Source organism: Canis lupus, chromosome 8 (genome assembly GCF_011100685.1).
Source record: "Canis lupus familiaris isolate Mischka breed German Shepherd chromosome 8, alternate assembly UU_Cfam_GSD_1.0, whole genome shotgun sequence".
Lineage (NCBI taxonomy): Eukaryota > Metazoa > Chordata > Mammalia > Carnivora > Canidae > Canis > Canis lupus.
Window position 1 is genome coordinate 1,332,474 of NC_049229.1, and position 21,805 is coordinate 1,354,278.

General features: G+C 37.4%; 1 protein-coding gene across 3 annotated transcripts in view; it reads right to left on the reverse strand.

The window, feature by feature from the left end:
- Positions 1–21,805, reverse strand: part of TRIP11 (thyroid hormone receptor interactor 11) — a 70,234-nt gene that overhangs the window by 24,067 nt on the left and 24,362 nt on the right. For 2 of the 3 annotated variants that reach the window (XM_038544115.1, XM_038544114.1), the window contains exons 8-15: positions 20,784–20,824; positions 20,133–20,219; positions 16,474–16,686; positions 12,630–15,650; positions 11,106–11,246; positions 9,485–9,678; positions 4,600–4,763; positions 3,457–3,560 (exon numbers count right to left, since the gene is read on the reverse strand). In XM_038544115.1, coding sequence (XP_038400043.1) covers positions 3,457–3,560; positions 4,600–4,763; positions 9,485–9,678; positions 11,106–11,246; positions 12,630–15,650; positions 16,474–16,686; positions 20,133–20,219; positions 20,784–20,824 — 3,965 coding nt within the window. Of the gene's footprint in view, positions 1–1,765; positions 2,317–3,456; positions 3,561–4,599; positions 4,764–9,484; positions 9,679–11,105; positions 11,247–12,629; positions 15,651–16,473; positions 16,687–20,132; positions 20,220–20,783; positions 20,825–21,805 lie in introns of those variants that run through there. The other variant, XM_038544116.1, reaches the window with a different exon arrangement.

Genomic DNA, 21,805 nt, shown 5'->3' on the forward strand with positions numbered 1-21,805 from the left:
AGGTGGGCCTGACTGAACCCAAAGTCCTTGAAATCAAGGATGAGCTGTCCCCAAAAAGAAAAAATTCATGCAGGACTACAACTTTGGCCCCTCCCACAGAGCTGTATCTTGTTTGTGATTTTCTTTATTGATTATCTATGGAGAACAACTTTGGCCCACGTCTGTGATGGGATCTTTCCATTCTGAGTACCAACCCACAATCACATTGTCAATTCCTTATAATAAATCTCACAGATACATATCTGTGCACGTCATATATATATGCATACGCGTGCACACACACACACACACACACACCACTGCCTCCCTACTGGTTCTGCTTCTCAAGTTGAACTCTGATACACAAAGGGACTGCAACAAAAAATTTTAAATAAAAAATGTAAAATCCACAAAAATTTAAAATCCACAAAAATACTAAATTTAGTATAAAGGAAATTTAAGTAAACCTTCAAATATTTATTTTTACCTCACAGCATTTCTATTTAAGAAATTATTAAATCTCAAAACTACATTAAGATTTTTTCTAAATTTTTTTTTTTAATTTTTTTTTTTTTTTATTTTTTTATTTATGATAGTCACACAGAGAGAGAGAGGCAGAGACATAGGCAGAGGGAGAAGCAGGCTCCATGCACCGGGAGCCCGATGTGGGATTCGATCCCGGGTCTCCAGGACTGCGCTCTGGGCCAAAGGCAGGCGCCAAACCGCTGCGCCACCCAGGGATCCCAGATTTTTTCTAAAATTAACGTTTAGACTTTATTATTCTTTCTACCATTTGTTTGGATTTTATTTCGCCAATTTCAGCTTTTATCTTTACTAATTCACTCTTAGTCTCTTCTGATTTATTTTGTTTTCTAAGTATACATTACATTTTAAATTAAAAATAAAGTTAGATTAAAAAGAAGATATGGACACTTCTTTTTTTTTTTTTTTTTTGATATGGACACTTCTAACAATATGTATGGTAGCTGAGACACTCTGGACCCACTGGAAACAATTAAAAGTCTTGGATAAAATATCTTTTTAAACATATTAATGAGCTCACCAGAAAGTAAGCATAAATGATCAATAAACACATTAAAAGATGCTTGACCTTGTTAGCAGTCAGACAAATGCTAATTAAAACCATAAGATGTGTTGCAGAAGGGGAGGAGGATGGGGAGATGGGGTGGGTGATTGGGCATTTGGGATGAGCACTGGGTGTTATATATTATACTATATGTTGGTAAACTGAATTTAAAATAAAATGAAATGAAATAAATGTGAAAAAAAAAAAAAAAACATAAGAAGATAGCCTTTCCCACCTACTACACTGGCAAAAAACTTTAATGCCAAGTGTTGCCAAGGATGTAGACCAAGAACTCTTATACACCACATTAGCACTAGTGCTAGTGCTAGTACCTTAGCACTATTGCTATAAAACAACTTGCCATCATTGAATAAAGTTGAAATTGCCCATATATATCCCAGGACTCAGCAATTCCAATCAAGACACAGGCCTGAGGGCAGCCCGGGTAGCTCAGAGGTTTAGTGCTGCCTTCAGCCCAGGGCTTAATCCTGGAGGGAGACCCAGGATCCAGTCCTACGTCAGGCTCCGTGCATGGAGCCTGCTTCTCCCTCTGCCTTGTGTCTCTGCCTCTCTCTCTCTCTATGTCTCTCATGAATAAATAGATAAAATGTTAAAAAAAAAAAAAAAAAAGGCATAGGCATGAAAGAAACTCTCAAACATGTGCACCAGGAGATGTAAACAAGGAAGTTCATAACCACATTTTATGGCAGATAACAGCAAGGTCCTTTATCAGTAAAATGGGTAAATAAATTAAACATTCATGCAATAAATACAGCAGTGAGAATAATAAGCTTTGCACACATAATAACACACAGTAACATGGCTAAAACTCATGAATATAATACTAAGTGAAAAAAGCAAGTTTCAGGACAATTACTGAATTTACATACATTTCCAAAAATTTAAATTTATAGAAGAGTTCAAAAATATGCGAAACCATACAATGTATCATTTGGAGATGCAGATATATGTGATAAAACCATAAAGAAAAACAAAGGGTGATAAATGTAACATTCTGGACTCTTGGTTCTCTATGAAGTGATAAGAAGGGGAGATACAGAGAGCACAACAGGACTTAAAAATGACATTCCGGGATCCCTGGGTGGCGCAGCGGTTTGGCGCCTGCCTTTGGCCCAGGGCGCGATCCTGGAGACCCGGGATCGAATCCCACGTCGGGCTCCTGGTGCATGGAGCCTGCTTCTCCCTCTGCCTGTGTCTCTGCCTCTCTCACTCTCTCTCTCTCTCTGTGACTATCATAAATAAAAAAAAAAAAATTAAAAAAAAAAAAAAAATGACATTCCTGGGCAGCCTGGGTGGCTCAGCGGTTTAGCGCTGCCTTCAGCCCGGGGCCTGATCCTGGAGACCCGGGAATCGAGTCCCGCATTGGGCTCCCTGCATGGAGCCTGCTTCTCCCTCTGCCTGTGTCTCTGCATCTCTCTCTCTCTCTGTGTCTCATGAATAAATAAATAAAATCTTAAAAAAAAAAATGACAATCCTTTTCTTATCCTGGGTGGGCAAGTATGAGGTTATCTGCTATATGGCTCTTCTTTTATTTTACATGTACTACCTAAATACTGTTTTGCAGCCACTCAGTATTTAATAAGAATTTCAAAACTTTAAGGGAAATATGTCTTCTTTTATTAGGAATATTAATAGGCCTGGATAGCACATTCACCACTAATGACAGGTAAACAGATTTTATTACTTTCCACCAAGTATCAACAAAGTCTACTTATGAGTTAGAAAAGTTCATTCTAAATCCTAAAAGCAAGTCACTTTCATGTCAGTTTTTCTGCATATGAAGTATAACAAAGATATTTTGAAGTATTATGCTATAAAAGGAAAAGATCTAAAGCATATACATTATTTTATTGTTATTATTTTTTAAAGATTTTATTTATTTATTCATGAGAGACACAGAGAGAGAGAGAGAGACATAGGCAGGGGGAGAAGCAGGCTCCACGAAGGGAGCCCGATGTGGGACTCCATCCTGGAACTCCAGGATCACGCCTTGAGTCGAAGGCAGATGCTTAACCGCTGAGCCGTCCCAATATACATTATTTTAATCCATGTAAAATAGAGTGCCCAATATATCTTAGTGAAAAGAGAAAATTATAAAGTTAACAGTATAAATTTTTTTTAGTGGCCCCATAATATAACCATCTATGCTAAAGAAAATTTCCCATCATCTCATATTTGTTGTGTCTAAACTTTAAGCCACATAGGGAAAATCCTGAATATCTTGTTCACCATTACATACCAGAATAGGATTCCAAGTAACCACTCAAACAGTATTTACTAAAATTAATTGTTTAGATTATTTTGAGATATAGATTCCACAAATGATTGTTCATGAATGAAATTTACAGGAAAGAATTATTTCAACCAACCTGTAATGACATCAGTTTTCCTTCCAGATTTTCTGCCTTTTTCTTCCATTCAGCTACAAGCTGTTTGTGCTTTTCTAGTTCAGCAGAATACACAGCTTTTTCCTCTGAAAAGAAAGTTATATTAGTATCCTGCAATTGTGTGAATTAGAATTTTATACCACTTGAAATTTTAACAATTCAATAGAAACAGTTCAAATATCTCAACAAGAATATTCTATATGTCTTTAGATCATGTGAGCTGGAATTAAAGAGACTGGTTTCCTCCATCTTGTCCATCATGCAAAACCCTTCCCTCCCTTCAGAACTCCACTCAAATATCTTTTCTTTGGCAAAGTCTTCCCTATGGTCACACTATTTTGTACACCTGTCTGTTCCAATAAGTATTATGTATAACAGACCTTGAGAATTCTTATTTTAAAATTCAAGATTTCAACCATGAGTAAGCCTGAAGATCTACCTATGTATGAATTTAAAGTTTTGCTTAGGTACAAAACCGTAACTTCTGTTACTTCATGCCCTTCATATCCCCTAATCACCTGCTCCCTACTAGCAGTTAATTCACTGCCAAACATTACTGAAATACAAATAAACAGGTAAAATGAATGATCTAAAGGAGGTAAATCTGAGGATGGGTGATAGATATGAAAAAGCATATTTGGTTATCACAGTAATACTGTTCTCTGGTCACTGTTACTATGTCTTCAGAAAAATATATCCACCTGGACTAGAAAATGTAGTTACCTCAAGGTATAGATGAACAGCTAAGAACAAGTCATTCAATATTTCAAAGGACAGTAATTAATGGTGATTAACCCTCTGAAGTGGATTCAACCTCTGACCAGTATATCTCAAAACCTAAGCATTGCGTCTACATGGTCCTCTCTTTATCATGTGATCATTCTTCCCCAATTCTCACCTTCATTGGTCACATGATACCCAAACAGCTCTTTAATAATTACTATGTAGCACATTCTCTAGTTTTACTTATAAAAGGAGTCTACATCAACTTGTTGATGGCTACTTATCTTTTCCTCCTCTAAGTGGTAACCCTTCAAAGATTTCCCCATCCTATTTCACAGGAGAACTGAAGTAAGCTGGAATTCTCAAGAAGTACAATTTTTCTTCACTGACTGTACAACTCACCTTGCTGGAAATGCTCTAGTACCATCTGCAGGTTGGAGAGTGAGAGAGCATACTGCTTTACTTGTTCCCGAGACACAGAGAGCTGCAGGGCGGTTTCATCCCTCTGCTTAGAGACCACATTCAGCTGCTCCTGCAGTGACTCTACCTGCAAACTGGCCTGATGGCTTCCAACAAAGACAATTAAAGTCAGGGGCGCCTGTGTGGCCCAGAGGGTTAAGCATCCGACTCCTGATTTCAGCTGAAGGCATGATATCAGGGTTGTGAGACTGAGTCCTGTGTTGGGCTCTGTGCTCAGTGAGGAGTGGGCTTAAGATTTTCTCTCTGCCCCTTCCACCTCCCACTCCTCTACAAAAAATAAATAAAATAAAGTAAAATAAAATAAAAGCCAACTCTTTCTATTTACTTTATAAGATGAAACCTTTTTTTTTTTTTGTGGAAGTATTTACATAACATTTACCATTTTATCCATTTTTAAGTATACAGATCAGTGGTACTAAGTATATCCACACTGTTGTACAATCATCATCATCATTCCTCTCCAGAACTTCGTCATCCCAAAGGGAAGCTCTATATCCACTAAGCAGGAACTCCCCTTTCCCCCAGCAACCACCACTCTACCTTCTGTCTCTATGAATCTGACCTTCCTTACATTCCACTGCATTAAATTCAAGTTAGATTTCAAAAAAACTAGGAGAGTTCCTCTGATCTTTGTCCTCTTTGTTTTGTTAATTCAATCATTTTCCCCATTTCCCCAAATTCCCCATTTCACCCATGAGAGTGACTTTGAACAAATGGCAGTCATTTTAAAGATTAAAAGCTGGACTTTTATACAATACATGTCAGTATACTAAAAATTCACACACAGCTTGCAATTTTCATTTTTCCAGGCTAAAAAGTAATTTATCACAAAATTTTAAGTTGCAGGGGACCTTGGAAGTCATTTTGTCTGGCTTCCAACCCAATTAGCAATGGATTCTGAAACCTCCTTGGCTTTTAACATTTGCAATCATGGTGAACTTACAACTTTCCAAAGGTCGTCCCATTAACAAAATGCTCTGATTACTAGTTAATTATCTTTTACCATCATCTTTGTTTCTTTTTATATTAAATACAATAATCTCTACACCTGCCCAAATAATAAGAGATTCCAATGCAATCTTTTTACCCCAGCTTATGTCATTGATTTACTTACTTAATGTATAATGATTACAAACAAAATATTGCATGTCTTTCCTGGGTTTTTAATATCCAGTTAAAACATTCTTAGTCAGGAGCAGTCCTTTAATACCCATTAAGCACAACTCACTTTGAGGAAACTACCCAACAGCACCCTCTTGTGGGAAGAGCAGTAAATTGATAATCAGGAGACTGAATTTTGCCCCCAAATATTTCTGGACTTTACACAACTTTGCCGGTTAGCATGTCTTTCAACAGGTGATTGCAAAGATGAAATGAGCTATGATGTCACTCAAAAAGTTAATAAATACCACTTATTACGATAGTTAATCAAGGGCTCAAAACACTATAATCTGGTTTGTAGACATCAGTCACTCATTCAACAAGCATTACAGAAGCATCCATGAACTAGGTGTTAAGAATATATGCTGTGGGGGCAGCCAGGGTGGCTCAGCAGTTTAGTGCCATCTTCAGCCCAGGGCCTGATCCTCGAGACCCGGGATTGAAACCCGCGTCAGGCTCCCTGCATGGAACCTGCTTCTCCCTCTGCCTGTGTCTCTGCCTCTCTCTGTGTGTATCTCATGAATAAATAAATAAAATCTTTAAAAAAAAAAAATATATATATATATATATATATATATATATGCGCTATGGGAAGGGTACAAAATAAATGTCATCATCCCCACTCCTAGGGAGTTTATATTTCAGTGCCTGGTACAAGACATAAGATGGGTCAAAATTATTTGTACCCTAAAGTAAAATACAAGTGTGCTAGTGAAGACTTAAGCAAAGGGACACCTGGGTGGCTCAGTGGTTGAGCATCTGCCTTCCACTCAGGGCGTGATCCCCCCGGTCCTGGGATCAAGTCTCCCATTGTGCTCCCTATAGGCAGCCTGTTTCTCCCTCTGCCTCTGTCTCTCAAAAAAAGAAGACTCAAACAAAGCATGATGCAGGTTCAAAAGAAAACCATCACACCAGGGTTTGGTTTTGAATTTGAGGAGTGGGGTGATAAATAAAGCATTCTTTATGAAGGAAATGGTGTTTGAAGAACAGGTGGGACTAACAGAAGAACTGTTAGGAATCAAGCCTACTCTTCAGGTAGATTAGGAATCAAGCCTACTCTTCAGGTAGAAGAATATGATGTGAAAAGGCAGAAGCTGGGGTGCCTGGGTGGTTCCGTCAGTTGACCGCTGACTCTTGATTCTTTTTTATTTTTATTTTTTTTAGATTTTAATTATTCACGAGAGACACAGAGAGGCAGAGACACAGGCAGAAGGAGAAGCAGGCTCCCTGTGGGGAGCCCGATGCAGGACTCAATTCCAGAACCCCGGGGTCACACCCTGAGCCCAAGGTAGATGCTCAACTGCAGAGCCACCCAGGCATCCCACTGACTCTTGATACTGGCTCAGGTCATGATTCCAGGGTCAGGAGATGGAGCCTGACATCTGTTCTGTGGGGAGTATATTAGAAATTCTCTCTCTCTCCCTCTGCCCCTCCCCCTGCTCACAAGTATGAGCTCACTCTCTCTCTCTCTAATACATAAATCTTTAAAAAAAAAAAAAAAGCAGAAGAAACAGGAAAGCAGTAGCTCTAGCTAGAGGACTGCGTAAGACAGTTTGGCTAGATATAGATGATAGTGTGAAATAAGGCTAATGAGGTAGTAGATAGCCCAGAAACTATTTTAATTAGAGAAAAGAAGGATTCAAAAATTTGAAGGAAGGATTATCAAATTTTTTTTAAAGATTTTATTTATTTATTCAGGAGAGACACAGACAGAGAGAGGCAGAGAGACAGGCAGAGGGAGAAGCAGGCTCCATACAGGGAGCCCAACGTGGGACTCGATCATGGGTCTCCAGGATCAAGCCCTGGGCTGAAGGCAGGCGCTAAACCACTGAGCCACCCAGGTGTCCCAAGGATTATCAATTTTATAGCCTGGGAATGCTTTGGCATTTCTGCCAGTGTGAAACAGACATACAAAGGACCACTCACTTCAAACAAGTTTTCTTTCTGAGACTGAAGGTAATAACATTCCCTGCAAAGCAAGAGAAGTTCAACTCAGAAGTACGGTCTCCACTGGCCTATGATCACTTCACAGACAGGAGTAATATATACCACATCCTTATATCTCCCTTAGCATCATATGCAGTGAAAAACTAAAAGATGTACATACCACTAATGGAAATACAAATGAACATAATTTTTCTGGAAGATTATTTGGCAATACACCTCAAAAGTTTTAAAAATGTCCTTTGAACCAGAACTGCCATTTCTGAAAATTTATGCTAAGGAGGTAATTTGTCATCAACACAAAAATACCTATCTTGGGATAATATGACACTACTCTTAATATAAATTTTGAAAAGTTGAAACACTTCTGAATGTCCAATAATAAATGACTAGATTAAAGACATTATGGAAAATCCAAATAATGGCATACTATGTAGCCATAAAATGATATTACAGAAACATGGTGTAACATATGCTGATACTCACTAGGTACAGAAGCAGATTACAAAACGGTATCAATAGAATGACCTTAATTTTGTTTTAGAAATACATATAATATGGGGCACCTGGGTGGCTTATAGTTGGTTGAAAAACCGACTCTCGACCTCAGCTCAGGGTCGGGAGTTCAAGCCCTGTGATGAGGCCCACGTTAAAAAAAAAACACAACATATGTAATATATACATACATTTGTAAGAAGCATGCAAAGGCACTGAAAAGGATTATCTCTTGGTGGGACTGTGACTTTATGTTCTTTTTAGTTTACATAATTTTCCTGAAGTGCAAAATATGTTTTTATAATAGACAGGGAAAAAAAGAAAATACATTTTATTGAGAAAATTAAAAATTTAAAATATATAGGCACGGAATCAATCATGCCTCTGTAATGAGACCTACATAAAAACTCACAAGGAGAGGGTTTGGAAAGCTTCTGGGCTGGTGAGTACTGGGCGATGTGAGGAGAGGTGCTTGCTGGGAGAGAGCTGGAAACTCTGCACCCCTACCCCATGCCTTACACCCCACACATGTCCTCCACTTACTGTTCCTGAGCCTTTTACTAAAAACCGGTATTCTAGTAAAAACAGCAATAAAAATACATAAGTAGGGACCCAGTAACTCAAAAGGTCCAACAAACCAAGAGTTAATTCATACTGACCTAGGTCTTCACCCTGTTACTTCCTTTACTCTGTCCCTTCTAACATCCAAACCTTATTCAACCTTAGACCATTTGATCCAGGGTAAAATCACATAAATCAAATTAGTTCTTTGGGAGACTGACAAAGCTAATCACAAATGGGAAAAAAAATAAAAAAGAAAATCAGAATTTAAGTCTAAACTCTTAAAACAGTAAGAGACAATTATCTAGGGTGATAGTTACAATTTAGAAAGAGCTAGTACAATTATGATAAAAAATAATAATAAATAAAATAGTATTTTTTAAAAGGGGAAAAAGAAAACAATTCAGAGGGAGCTATGTGAATGCCAGATCTGGTCAAGAGTTACAGACCTGAATGTGAAACCTGCACACATACTCTGAGTCTTATCTTGGGCAGCTTACTAAAACCTCTTTACCCTCAGTATCTTCATCTGTCAAATGGAGATAATGAATTTCGTAAAATGAGGTAACCCAGGAAAAATGCTTACTGATTCTGACACTTAAGAAGTGTTCAGCTAATATGGGTGCTAAAAACAAGGAAAAGTTACCTTGCATTTTCCATTGCATTAGAAGATGAAACTAGCTTTTCCTCCAATACTGTGACTTTCCTTCTCAGTTTGGCCTCTCTCTCTTCTGCAGCCAAAGCTTCACGGGTGTAAGAATCCTCTGATTCTAAAAGATGGTTACGCAATCTCTCTAGCTCCTGGTTTAAGCGTAATTCTTTGTCGCGTAAATGTTGAACCTAGGCAGAGGACACCTTTTTATTTTTCTTCTATAAAATGTTCCCCTTTCTACTCGACAAGCCACTTTGTTATCAAATCTTTTGCCCATTACTTAAGTATATTATTATATACTTATTTCTTATATTGCAAGATGTATTTGTATTATAAGAAGTCTCTGACAGAACATGAAGACTCCTAACTCTGGGAAACGAACTAGGGGTGGTGGAAGGGGAGGAGGGCAGGGGGTGGGGGTGAATGGGTGACGGGCACTGAGGGGGGCACTTGACGAGATGAGCACTGGGTGTTATTCTGTATGTTGGTAAATTGAACACCAATAACTAATTTATTAAAAAAAAAAAAGAAAAAGTCTCTGAAAATCCACTTGACTATTCATCTGGAAGTTTCACCTTGTAAGAGCTCATTCCCTATGGCTATAACAGAAAATGGAATTGTACCAAGTACGAGGATCTTTGTGACAGACCACTTTTTCAGTAAAAATTTCATTTTTTCATAATTTATGGGTGAGAATTTTTTTAAGTTGAAGTATATGATGATGCTACCCTAGTTTCAAGTGTACTACATAGTGATCCAACAACTCTATATATGCCAATCTCTGCTCATCACAGTAAGGGTACTATCATCATACGTTATTACAATATTATTGACTATAGTCCCTGTAATGTATTTTTCATCCCTGTGACTTACTTAGAACTAGAAATTTTTACCTCTAAATCCCCTTGACCTATTTTGCCCATTCTCCCTAAACCCCTCCCCTCTAGCAACCACCAGTTTGTCCCCCATGCTTATGATTCTGTCTCGGTTTCACGGATTTGTTTTTTACATTCCATATAAGTTAAATCCTATGGTATTTTCCTTCCCCTGTCCAACTTATTTAACTTAGCATAATATACCCTCCAGGTCCACCCATGTTGTTGGAAATAGCAAGATCTTATTCCTTTTTATGGCTAATATTCCATTCATATCACTAATATTCCCTTCATATCATATCTTTATCCATTCATCTATCAATGGACACTTGGGTTGCTTCCCTATCTCAGCATTTGTAAATAATGCTGCAGTAAACATAAGGGTGCATATATCTTTCTGAATTAGTGTTTTCATTTTCTTTGGTTAAATACTCAGTAATGGACTACTGGATTGTATAATATTTCTATGTTTAATTTTTTTGAGGAATCTGCACACTGTTTTCTGCAGTGGTTACATCAGTGGGAAATAGTTTTCATACCCAAGATATGCCATGGTTTTTCACTTCTGAAAACTGAAATAATATGTACTCTGGGAGATCAAAATCCTACTATAGCACATCAGAGGAAGACTGAGAAAAAAAATCACCTAAGAGAGAAATTATTTTTAATAAGTCATTCTAGTTTTCTTAATAGTTACTAAACTTATTGCTTGACTCAATTTCTTTAAAGTAAAAGCATACCTCATTCTGTAAAGCACTGTTTTCCATTTGTTTCTGTTTCAGGGCCAACATGACCTGGTCTCTCTCTTGTTGAAACTTAACTGTCTTCTCCTGCATTGACTTAACTGCATTTAAAAGTTGATTTAACTCCCCAGTCTTGCCCTTTGGGGAAGAAATAACATTAGCTTTAAGAAAAATACATTAAAAAAACACATATTTGCCTCATTAAATAATTAATCTTGAGATATAGTTAACCAAGTCAAGGCCATCAAAAACAGTCTGAGAAACTGTTACAGTCTAGAGAAGCCTAAGGAGACATGACAACTAAATATAACATGTTATCCTGGATGGCATCCTGAACAGAAAAAGACATTTGGTCATTTTTTTGGTTTAAAAAAAAAATTAAGGAAATTCAAATAAAGTAAGAATTTCAGTGAATAGTAATATATCAGTATTGGTGAATTAGTTGTTATAAATGTATCATAGTAATCTAAGATGCCAACACATAAGGGAAACTGGGGTGAGACATATGGGAAAGACCACTATCTTTGCAACTTTTCAAATAATCAAACTATTCTGAAGAAAACGTTTATTAGAAATGTTTATAAAAGAATTCTCTCGTGTACTACTCTCAAATAAAATCATCTTTAAAAAAATGTTTTTAAAAGAATTCAAGGGATCTCTGAGTGGCTCAGTGGTTGAATGCCTGCCTTTGGCCCAGGGTGTGATCCCAGAGTCCCCAGGATCAAGTCCCACATCGGGCTCCAGCATGGAGCCTGCTTCTTTCTCTGCCTAGGTCTCTGCCTCTTTCTGCGTCTGTCATGAATAAATAAAATCCTTTTTAAAAAAGGTTTTTAAATAAATAATTTTACAATTAAATAAATAAAAGAATTCAAGACACAATCTCTTCAAATTTACCCTTTACAACGAAGTGTTCACAGATCCCAAAATCACTCAAAAGAGTATGAGAGAGTTATGTGTATGTGTGTTCACTCATCAGGCACACACAACTGCTCCTCAGAAAGTACAAGTCACTGGGGATGCCTGGGTGGCTCAGCGGTTTAGCACCTGCCTTCAGCCCAGGACGTGACCCTGGAGTCCCAGGATTGAGTCCCACATCGGGCTCCCTGCATGGAGCCTGCCTCTCCCTCTGCCTGTGTCTCGGCCTCTCTCTGTGTCTCTCATGAATAAATAAACAAAATCTTAAAAAAAAAAGTAAAAGTCACTGGCAAAGGAAAGACAGGGAAGTCATTTCAAAAGAAAAATATTAATTGCTATTAATCTTTTTTTTCTATGTAAATAACCTATTGCTAAAAATATTTGAAAAATAAAAAATAAAATATTTGGAAAGATCTAGTAATTTAGGGGAGAAACCCCCAGGACCTCTGAGGAAAACTTGTTTAGAATGAAATCATAAGCTCCTGAAATTAGTATTTCTGGATGAACAACTTCACATGCCCCTTCAAAGACGATTATCAATAACCAAGCCGTTGGACAATCTGCCCCACCTCCATTTTCCTGTGTAAAACTCCATCCCCAACATACCTGCTCTTTTTCTTTCAGTAGCTGCTCAAATGCAAGAGATTTTTCCTTCATTGAATGGCACTCAAACTCTTTTTCTCGAAGCATCATGGAAAACTTCATATTAGTCTCCTGTAATGCTTGATACTCCGTTTCCTTTTCCCTGGTTCTTTCAACTATTTTTTCATTTTCTTCTTTTAGTTTACCAATGTCCATTTCTAAAATTAATACCCGCTCCTTCAGGTTGGTTACTGCCTGCCTCAAGAGTTCATTTTCATTCACTTTGTTGGTGAAATTTTCATTTAAAGAAAGTAACTGATCACTTTTGGCTTTGATTAAGAGGTCTTTCTCCTTAAGTGACTTTTGTAAAACATCTTGTTTCTCCTTTAGCTGCTTAATTTCTGAATCAGTCTGTTCGTGTTCTTTTCTTTCTAGCTCTGAGGTGGCAGCAATTGAATCGGACAATCTGTGGTTATTTTCCTGGAGTGTTTTAATCGTTGCATCTTTTTCCTGCAGTGACTTTCTTAGCTCTTCTAGCTCCTGTTTTGAAGACTCACTTGATGTATCACGCTTATCCATTCCAAGAGACTCTGCTGACTGGGAAGGAGGCGATGATCCGGAGGGGAGTTGAGGAGAAATAATATCAAGTTTTCCTAAGAGAAGGTCTTTGGTACTGTACAGCTGCCCTATGCTGTGCTGAACTTGTGCTAGCTCCTGCCCAAAATTTTTGAGTTTAGTTTCATTCTGCTCATAACTTTGGATCAGGCCAGTATAATCCACTTGTAATTTAGAATTATTATCACTGTCAACCAAAACTTGTGCCTGAAGCTGATGAAGTTCTTCTTGAAGCTGGGCTGACTCATGCTGCATATTCTGAACTGTGGTCATCACCTGCTGTTTCCACTCTTCCATCTTCTTTACTTGTTGTTTTAATTTGTCGCGTTCCTGTAGAAGCTCCTCAAACTGATTGCTATTAACGCCTCCAACCTCATTCCCAGTGCTCGATGTTTGTAAAACTGTCAATAAGGTCTGGCACTTCTGACTTAACGCATCTATCTCAATGTCTTTTTCTCGAATGATACGTGATAAATTCTGGACAGTCTCTCTAAACATATCCTGGCCACCACCTTCGGATCTAGCAGACAATTTTTTATTTTCATCTTGCAGCTTAATGAGAGCTGCTTCTTTAGCAGCAACGATATCCATCATTTTGTGGTATTCTGTTTTCAGATGGCTATTTTCCCTGGTCTTCTCACTCAAAACAGCTAATACTTGTTCTCTCTCCATAGCATAGGCCTGCAGCTGCTGCTGAAGGTAGACAACATCCTGGGTGTAGGAAGCTGAAGAAATCCTAGCATGAAGAGCTTGTATCTCTAAGTCTTTCTGCTGGATGATCTGAGTGAGTTTACCAACCTCATCTTTGGACAGCTGATCAATTTGTTTTGTTAAAGATATATTCTTTTCATTTAGAAGTTTAATCTCCAGCTCTCGTTCTTTTATTCCTTTTACTAACCTCTCAGTTTCGGCTTTCGATAAATCATGCTTTTCACTGCCATTTTCTAGATTAAGGCTCTGCACTTTTGTTTCTTGAAAGAACTCAGAATTCTCCATTTGAACGTCCTGTCTTTCTTCATGCCATTGGGTTTTGATTTGTTCAATTGTTTTTTGCAAATTCTTAATCTCCTCATCTTTCTCTAAGAAGAGTTGGGTGTGTGTGACGTTCATTTGCTCATGCTGGCACTTAAATTCATCCATTTCCTTCTTCTGCTCCTCTAGAGACTGAAGCAGCTGCATTTTACTCTGGTTTTGATCTTCTATAATCTTCTGATGACGTTTTATTTCCTCCTCAAGATTCCTCTTTACTATATTTAGCTGCAACACCTCAGATTCTAGCTCTGTAACACTATCCAGGGGTTTAGGCTCCACCACAGGCACGGCTCGACTCTGCTGTTCACGGAGCCGTTCCAGTTCTTCTTTCAGATGATTGTTTTCTTCTTTCATGGACCCAAGACTTCTGTCTTTCTCCTCAATGGTTTGCTTTAAAATTTCAATTTTCCTTGAGGCCTGAGTAGATTTCTCTAATTCCTCCTGAAGCTCTGAACTTCTTTCTTTAAGTTTCTCAATAAAAATTTCCTTCTCACTTATAAGTTGCGTCAATTGCTTCTGCTCTTCTAAAATAGATGACAAAATTGCCTTAGTTTCTTTATGATCAGTATCCATCTGTTCAATGTTCTTTTTAAGTTCTGCTATTTCGAAGTCCTTCTCTTGACTGAGTTTCATTAAATGCTGCTGCTCCAGCTGTAAAGCAGAGGTCCTCAAATCACGTGCCTTTGATAGCTCTTGAATCGTCTGTTCATACTTACTGGCTTCTTCCAACAGCCTTTGGTCAGCTCGACTCAATTCTGCTTCTAACTGTCCTTTTTCCATTTTTAGAGCCTCCACAATAGTGTTTCTTTCCAGAGACATCTGATTGCTGCCAACAATTGATTCTTCCAACTGATGTCTTATATCTTCACACGCTAAGACCAACTTTTCATTTTCCATTTTGAGATCAAAGGCAACTTTGTTTAAACTGTCATTGAGCTGTTCTATTTCTGAAAGATTTTGTTTTAAGTTTCTGACTTCAGCTTCCCTTTCTTTAAGTAAGTCATCCTTAAAATCACTGCCAGAGTCTCGACTTAGAGACTGAGTTAACTCATCCCTGACTCTAGAAAGCTCTTCCTCATTTTGTTTAATATGTTCCTTAAGTCCAAAGTTCTCCTTCTGCATGTTTAAATTACTTTTTTGTGATTTATTTAGCTGATCCACTAAATCTTCTACTTTCTCCTCAAGCTTCTGCTTGGCTAAATGCAAGCCATTTAGGACGAGTTCACTTTGAACTAACTTCTCTTTCTGCACATTTAGTTCTTTAGTCATATTCTTTTTATCATCTTCAAGTTGATGGACTCTCTTGTTTTCATCATTTAGATCTTTTCTCAGTTTACTAATGATAGTTTCTCCCTCACTTTGTTGTTTTGATAGCTGATCTTTTATCAGAATCATGTGCTGAAAGAAAAATAGTTTGCATGGTAACTTTAAGACACTTTCTCCTTTTAGTACCTGGAGAAAATTTTGTAAAATGTCATAAATAACAGAATAACCATCCTCGGATATTTATAGTCTTTCTTAAAATAGAACTTTAAAAAAAAATTCCCAACATTCAGGAGTGCCTGGAAGGCACAGTTGATTAAGCATCCCACTCTAGATTCAGCTCAGGTTGTGATCTCAGGGTCATGAGATCAAGCCTGGCATCAGGCTCCACATTCAGTGCAGAGTCTGCTTGAGACTCTCTCTCCCTCTGCCCTTCACCCTGCTTGCACACAAGCATTCTAAGATAAATAAATATTTTTAAAAAACAAACCAAACGCATCCCTGCAAAAAAAACCCCAACATTTTAATCCCAACAAAATTATTTATTAACAATCTTACAGCAAATCTATTTCATTTTAGAGATTAGAATTTAAAATCAGAGATGGTAAATGACCTATGTTGTTCATTTTCAACTCTTTAACACTGGAGCAGGAGTCATACAGCCAATAAGCCAAATGAGGCCTGCCACCTGTTTTTATAGATCAAGTCTTATTGGAACACAGTCATGCTCATTGTTTACGTATCACAAGAGTGGAATTGAGTACAGCTGAGACAACCACATGGCCTGCAACGCCAAAAATATTTACCATCTAACTCTTCACAGAAAAAGTCTGCCAACCGCTATGATAAAATTATCCATGCAGCAAACTATGAACTAAATCACACCCATCACCTTTCACTTGTTACTCCCATGTTCAGTGTGCTGAGAAGACAGTGTGCCACTCTGGTATCCTGTTACCTTTGTAGCTTCTTGGTTTTGTCTGTCCAATTCCTCTAACTCAGCAACCAATATTTCCTTCTCAGTGAGACTCTGATTGAGTTCCTGGTCCTTTGCCTCCAAGGTCAGTCTTAAATCACATAATGTTGAATCCATATCCATGTCTCTCACAGCTGTACTTTTAATCACTTCATATTCATTGTTCAACTTTAAAAGTGATAGTTGAAGCTCTTCCTTAAGTGATAAAAAAGGGAAAAAAACAACATATACTGTCAATTGGAAGGAGACACCAAAACAAAACTTAGGAGTCTATTCTCAGATGCTATTATCAGAAACATTACTGAATACTACTTCAGCAATGCTATATAAAATTCAGCAAATCACAGCCTTCATTCATGTGCAGCTTCAAGAACATTTCTGTAACACCAGACAAGATGGAATGGCTGTTATAGCTTGTCCGGCTCCAGCTTCTTTATACAAAAACTTTCCCATCTGGAAGCCTTCCTGATTCCACTCCCACTACTGCTTCCCTTCTGTCTGCTTCTTCCCTCCCTGCTCTCCAACACTCTTCAAAATGTCCCAAGTCTTCCAGCCCTCTGCCCTTCCATTCCCTAACATCCAGTCACCAGTAGCCATAAACTAAATAAATATCTATAAAAACCATCATTCATTCATTGTCTAATTAGAAAATAAAAGGCTTCTTTTCCCTCATTAAAGGAATTTCCCTTATTACTAACTCCTGTCAGAACATGAAACTTTTCTCTGACCCAAAAAACTAGACTCCTTCCTTCATTTGCCATCTAACCTGAGCACACAGTACGTTCCCCTCTCTCAACTCTAACATTCCTAAAAATCTATCTATATATTATTTTTAAACTATATTTTATGTTCTGTTCTACTGGTATTTAATACTTTTCCACCAAATTCTAGAAGTGAGACAGTTTCTCTAAGCTCCCATATAGTTTCAAGCTCTGATTGTGAGGCCTGTGATACAATAGTATAAAGCTTTCTTTCACTTCACTGAAAGAAAAAAAATCAAACTTCTATGGAATCTACTTTAAAGCAAGTAAGAATCTTAAATTTCTACAAATAAAGAGACTATAGAGACCTTACAAAGAGACCAGTGAAAATGAAAACATCTGCTTCACGATTCTCATTTTAATTCCAATTTAAAAGCTTATTCTGAACTACAGGTGATGAAAACAGCATTCTCTTATGCCTTTCTAAAGTTATATGCTCAAGGGGAGGTGGATGGGAGGATGAGGTAAATGGGTGGTGGGCATCAAGGAGGGCATGTGATACAATGAGCACTGGGTATTATATGCAACAGATGAATTACTGAATACATCTGAAACTAATGATGTACTATATGTTTCTTGGCTAATTGAATTTATATTAAAAAAATAAAGTTTTATGTTCACTCAGGAGAATCATAAAGTTTTTTTTAAGGTAGATGTTAAGAACACATATAGCGCTGCAGGTATGTTTGGCATTCTTAAGCAATGAGCAGACTCAGAGAAAATTAAAGAAGTTATGAAAGATTACGTAACATTAAAAGAAAGGAGCAACAGCTGTTAGAAATGGCTGCAGACAATGTCCACAATAGCCAAACTGTGGAAGGAGCCTCGGTGTCCATCAAAAGATGAATGGATAAAGAAGATGTGGTTTATGTATACAATGGAATATTCCTCAGCCATTAGAAACGACAAATACCCACCATTTGCTTCAACGTGGATGGAACTGGAAGGTATTATGCCGAGTGAAGTAAGTCAATCGGAGAAGGACAAACATTGTATGTTCTCATTCATTTGGGGAATATAAATAATAGTGAAAGGGAATATAAGAGAAGGGAGAAGAAATGTGTGGGAAATATCAGAAAGGGAGACAGAAAATAAAGACTCCTAACTCTGGGAAACGAACTAGGGGTGATGGAAGGGGAGGAGGGCGGGGGGTGGGGGTGAATGGGTGACGGGCACTGAGGGGGGCACTTGACGGGATGAGCACTGGGTGTTATTCTGTATGTTGGTAAATTGAACACCAATAAATAAATTTATTATTAAAAAAATAATAATTAAAAAAAAAAAGAAATGGCTGCAGAATCCAAAAATATCCTGGAAAGGTTACAGATCCTATCAGATAAGTGCAAAGATCTGCAAACAATGAAGTATACCTAGGACAGAAAAATAAATGAATCAGAGCAGAATGAAAAGCAGAATGCAAAGGGAGCAGAAAAAAGCAGAGAAAAGAGAAAATATATGTAATATAGGTATAAAAAAAGAGTAGGATACACTGGCTTTTAGTTGGTAGAAAGGGTGGGGGCAAAGATCCTACAACACATATGCCAGTGAACAAAACTAAGAATTTTCCATGTGTTAGCATCCCTTTGAGAAACACTACCTATATGCCATAATGTGGAAGGATGCTGAAAATATGTTAAGGTATACATATAAATAGTATGTATAGTATGCTAATAGTTACATATTTTAAAAACTATTTATATAATCATATATACATAAGTGTAGGCAGGAAGGACAGACACACAAGGAACTGGTTAAAAAACATCTACCTTTAGGGGCGCCTGGGTGGCTCAGTTGGTAAAGCATTTGCCTTCAGCTCAGGTCATGATCTCAGGGTCCTGGGTTCAAGTACCATATCAGATGTTTGTTCTCCTCCCTCTGCCCCTCCCCCTGCTTGTGCTCTCTCTCTTCCTCTCTTTCAAATAAATAAATAAAGTCTTAAAAAAAAAAAAAAAAAAAAAAGACTGCCTTTTGAAAAGAAGCCAAGCAAAAGAAGTGCCAAGGATACTCCATTTGTACCATCTAAAGGCTCTCCATATGAATTACTGAATTTGTATGTCAGTGAATATGTATTATTTTTTTAAAAATTAAGATTTTAAACTGAGTTAAAACACTGGCCTATAACTTAATACCAACTTACAATTACCCTGTATTTAAGCTGTCTTAGCCAGGGAATTATCCCTGAGTAGTATAAAAATACTTCTTCCAATACCCAATGCTGTATCACAGAACCTTATTTGAACCTTGTTACTAATATGCACAAAGAATCTATTTCTACCACTGAGAATGTATCCCTCTTCATCCCTCATCACTAAGAAATTTCTGTCCAGGGCAGCCCCGGTGGCGCAGGGGTTTGGCGCCGCCTGCAGCCCAGGCCATGATCCTGGAGACCCTGGATCAAGTCCCACATCGGGCTCCCTGCATGGAGCCTGCTTCTCCGCCTCTCTCTCTCTGTGTGTGTCTCTATGAATAAATAAATAAAATCTTTTAAAAAAAAATTTCTGTCCACACTAGATATGTTCTGTCCACACTAGCACTTAATAGTTTCTGTAGGATGCCACTACAACCACTCCAGGCTCTAGAATCACCTGTGTATCCTGTGCTGTCAGGACTTCAGCGGAAACCAAAACAATCTTTACCTATCTTTTCTGCTCGTATCTGTATGTCTTCTGGCTTATCTGTAAATGTGAACTATGGCCAGCCTCTCTCATACCCTGAACTTTGCTCAAAGACTTCAACCTGGTCTGACAAGCATCAATGATACCAGTCTCATCTTCAGGACTCTCAAGACCCAAACATTCCATTTTGATATAAACTGGCCCTTGGCTGTGACCTATAATAAACACAACATTGTAATTCTGTCCCCATTTTTATTGCACCCACCTTTTCTTGACTCAATAAGGACTTCTGTTTTTCTAAAAATTCGACATGCATTTTAAGTTTCAAATTATCTTCAGTGAGACTGTTATCCTACAAAATGTTAAAACAGTATGTTTTCAGATAAATATCAAGTTTACAAAAAAGTAGGCAAGCTGTAAAATTGCGCATTTGTACTGAGTCTTTCACTAGTGTTATATAAAAATTATAGCCATCTAAAGCCAGTTATTAAAAAAATAATAATAAAATAAAGCCAGTCATTCATTTATAAACATTCTGACAATTTTTAAATTTTATTTCAAAGAATATATAAATACATTTACAAAGTAACCTGAAATCATTAGCAATAGAAGCAACTCTCTGAATTCCATAAGGGAATCAAAATACATTCCTCACTGTGGTAGAAAATCTATTTTCTATGTTTACATACATAATGTCTGTCAAATTAATCTTGAAGGCGATATACCTGTGTTTTTCAATTATGTAACTTTTAAAATTATGTCAATAAGTTAATTAATCAGCAAACAAAATTACTAAGATGCAAGTCCTTAGGATAAGTTTGTGTGAATTTGTAAAAAACACAAAATAAGCAACTACAATAATCAAAATGCTTTTTCTTGATAAAGCCAGAAGCTTTTTCTCTTAAGATCAGTTTACCTGGTATAAATTACTCAGTCTCATAATTTCATTTTCCGCATCTGTAAAAACAATGAATCTGACATTAAAATTCTTTAACTTAATAATTACCTCCTATATTAAATTCAAGAATAAAACTCAATTAAAATAAAGTATTTATAGGCACACTCAAATGGTTCATAGTGAAATGTATTTTTGGTATTTTATATTTCTATTTGACTGTATCAAAGAAACCATAATATAAATACCAGTTAGGAGCTCCATTAAAATGCAATCTTGTGGAACAGTAGAAGAAAGAATTAGAATCATATTCTGGATGAGTCATAAGTTATTGCATTGATAAGAACATTAATAACAATGTTTCAAATTAGCTTATTAGTTTGCATAGCAGGACACAGGAAAAGGACTGAGATTGGGGGGAAATGGTTAAAAACAAAAAAATGTATTTATACCACAATGATACAACAATCTCTCAATTCTTTAAAGTGACTCAGACATGACAACAGGTAAAAAGACCATTCAAACTGGTATTACAGATAGATCCCCATACAGAAGTGGTTCTAGAAGAACACAAAGAATACCCTGAGTTCAGCTGAAATAATTCATTCAATGTTCATTGAGATGATACTGAGCATTTACTGAGATCAGTTAGTTGCTAAACAAGATGAAAACATTTAGTCCTTGCTTGCTCTGAAGGAGCTTTCAATTCAGTCAATACATGACTATAGTACAGTATGATTCAGGGAGCACAAACTGCCACTAGAGCAAAAAGGGCAGACACCTACTCCAGACGGTTGGGGGTGGGGGGAGGAGTTGCGGGGTTGCTAAGGAGGGCCAGGAGAGCCACAGCATAGGCACCTCCCAGTAGATACAATGCCTGCAATGAATCATAATACACTCAAGAGTTAGCAGAGAGAAACACAGACAGAAAAGCAAACACAAAGATGACAGAGCTAACAGTCTTCACTGGCTTAAAGAGCTATATAAGAAAGTACAGCGGCTAAGGCTTATTAGCATATTAGGAGAATGGGGAGAATTGAAAC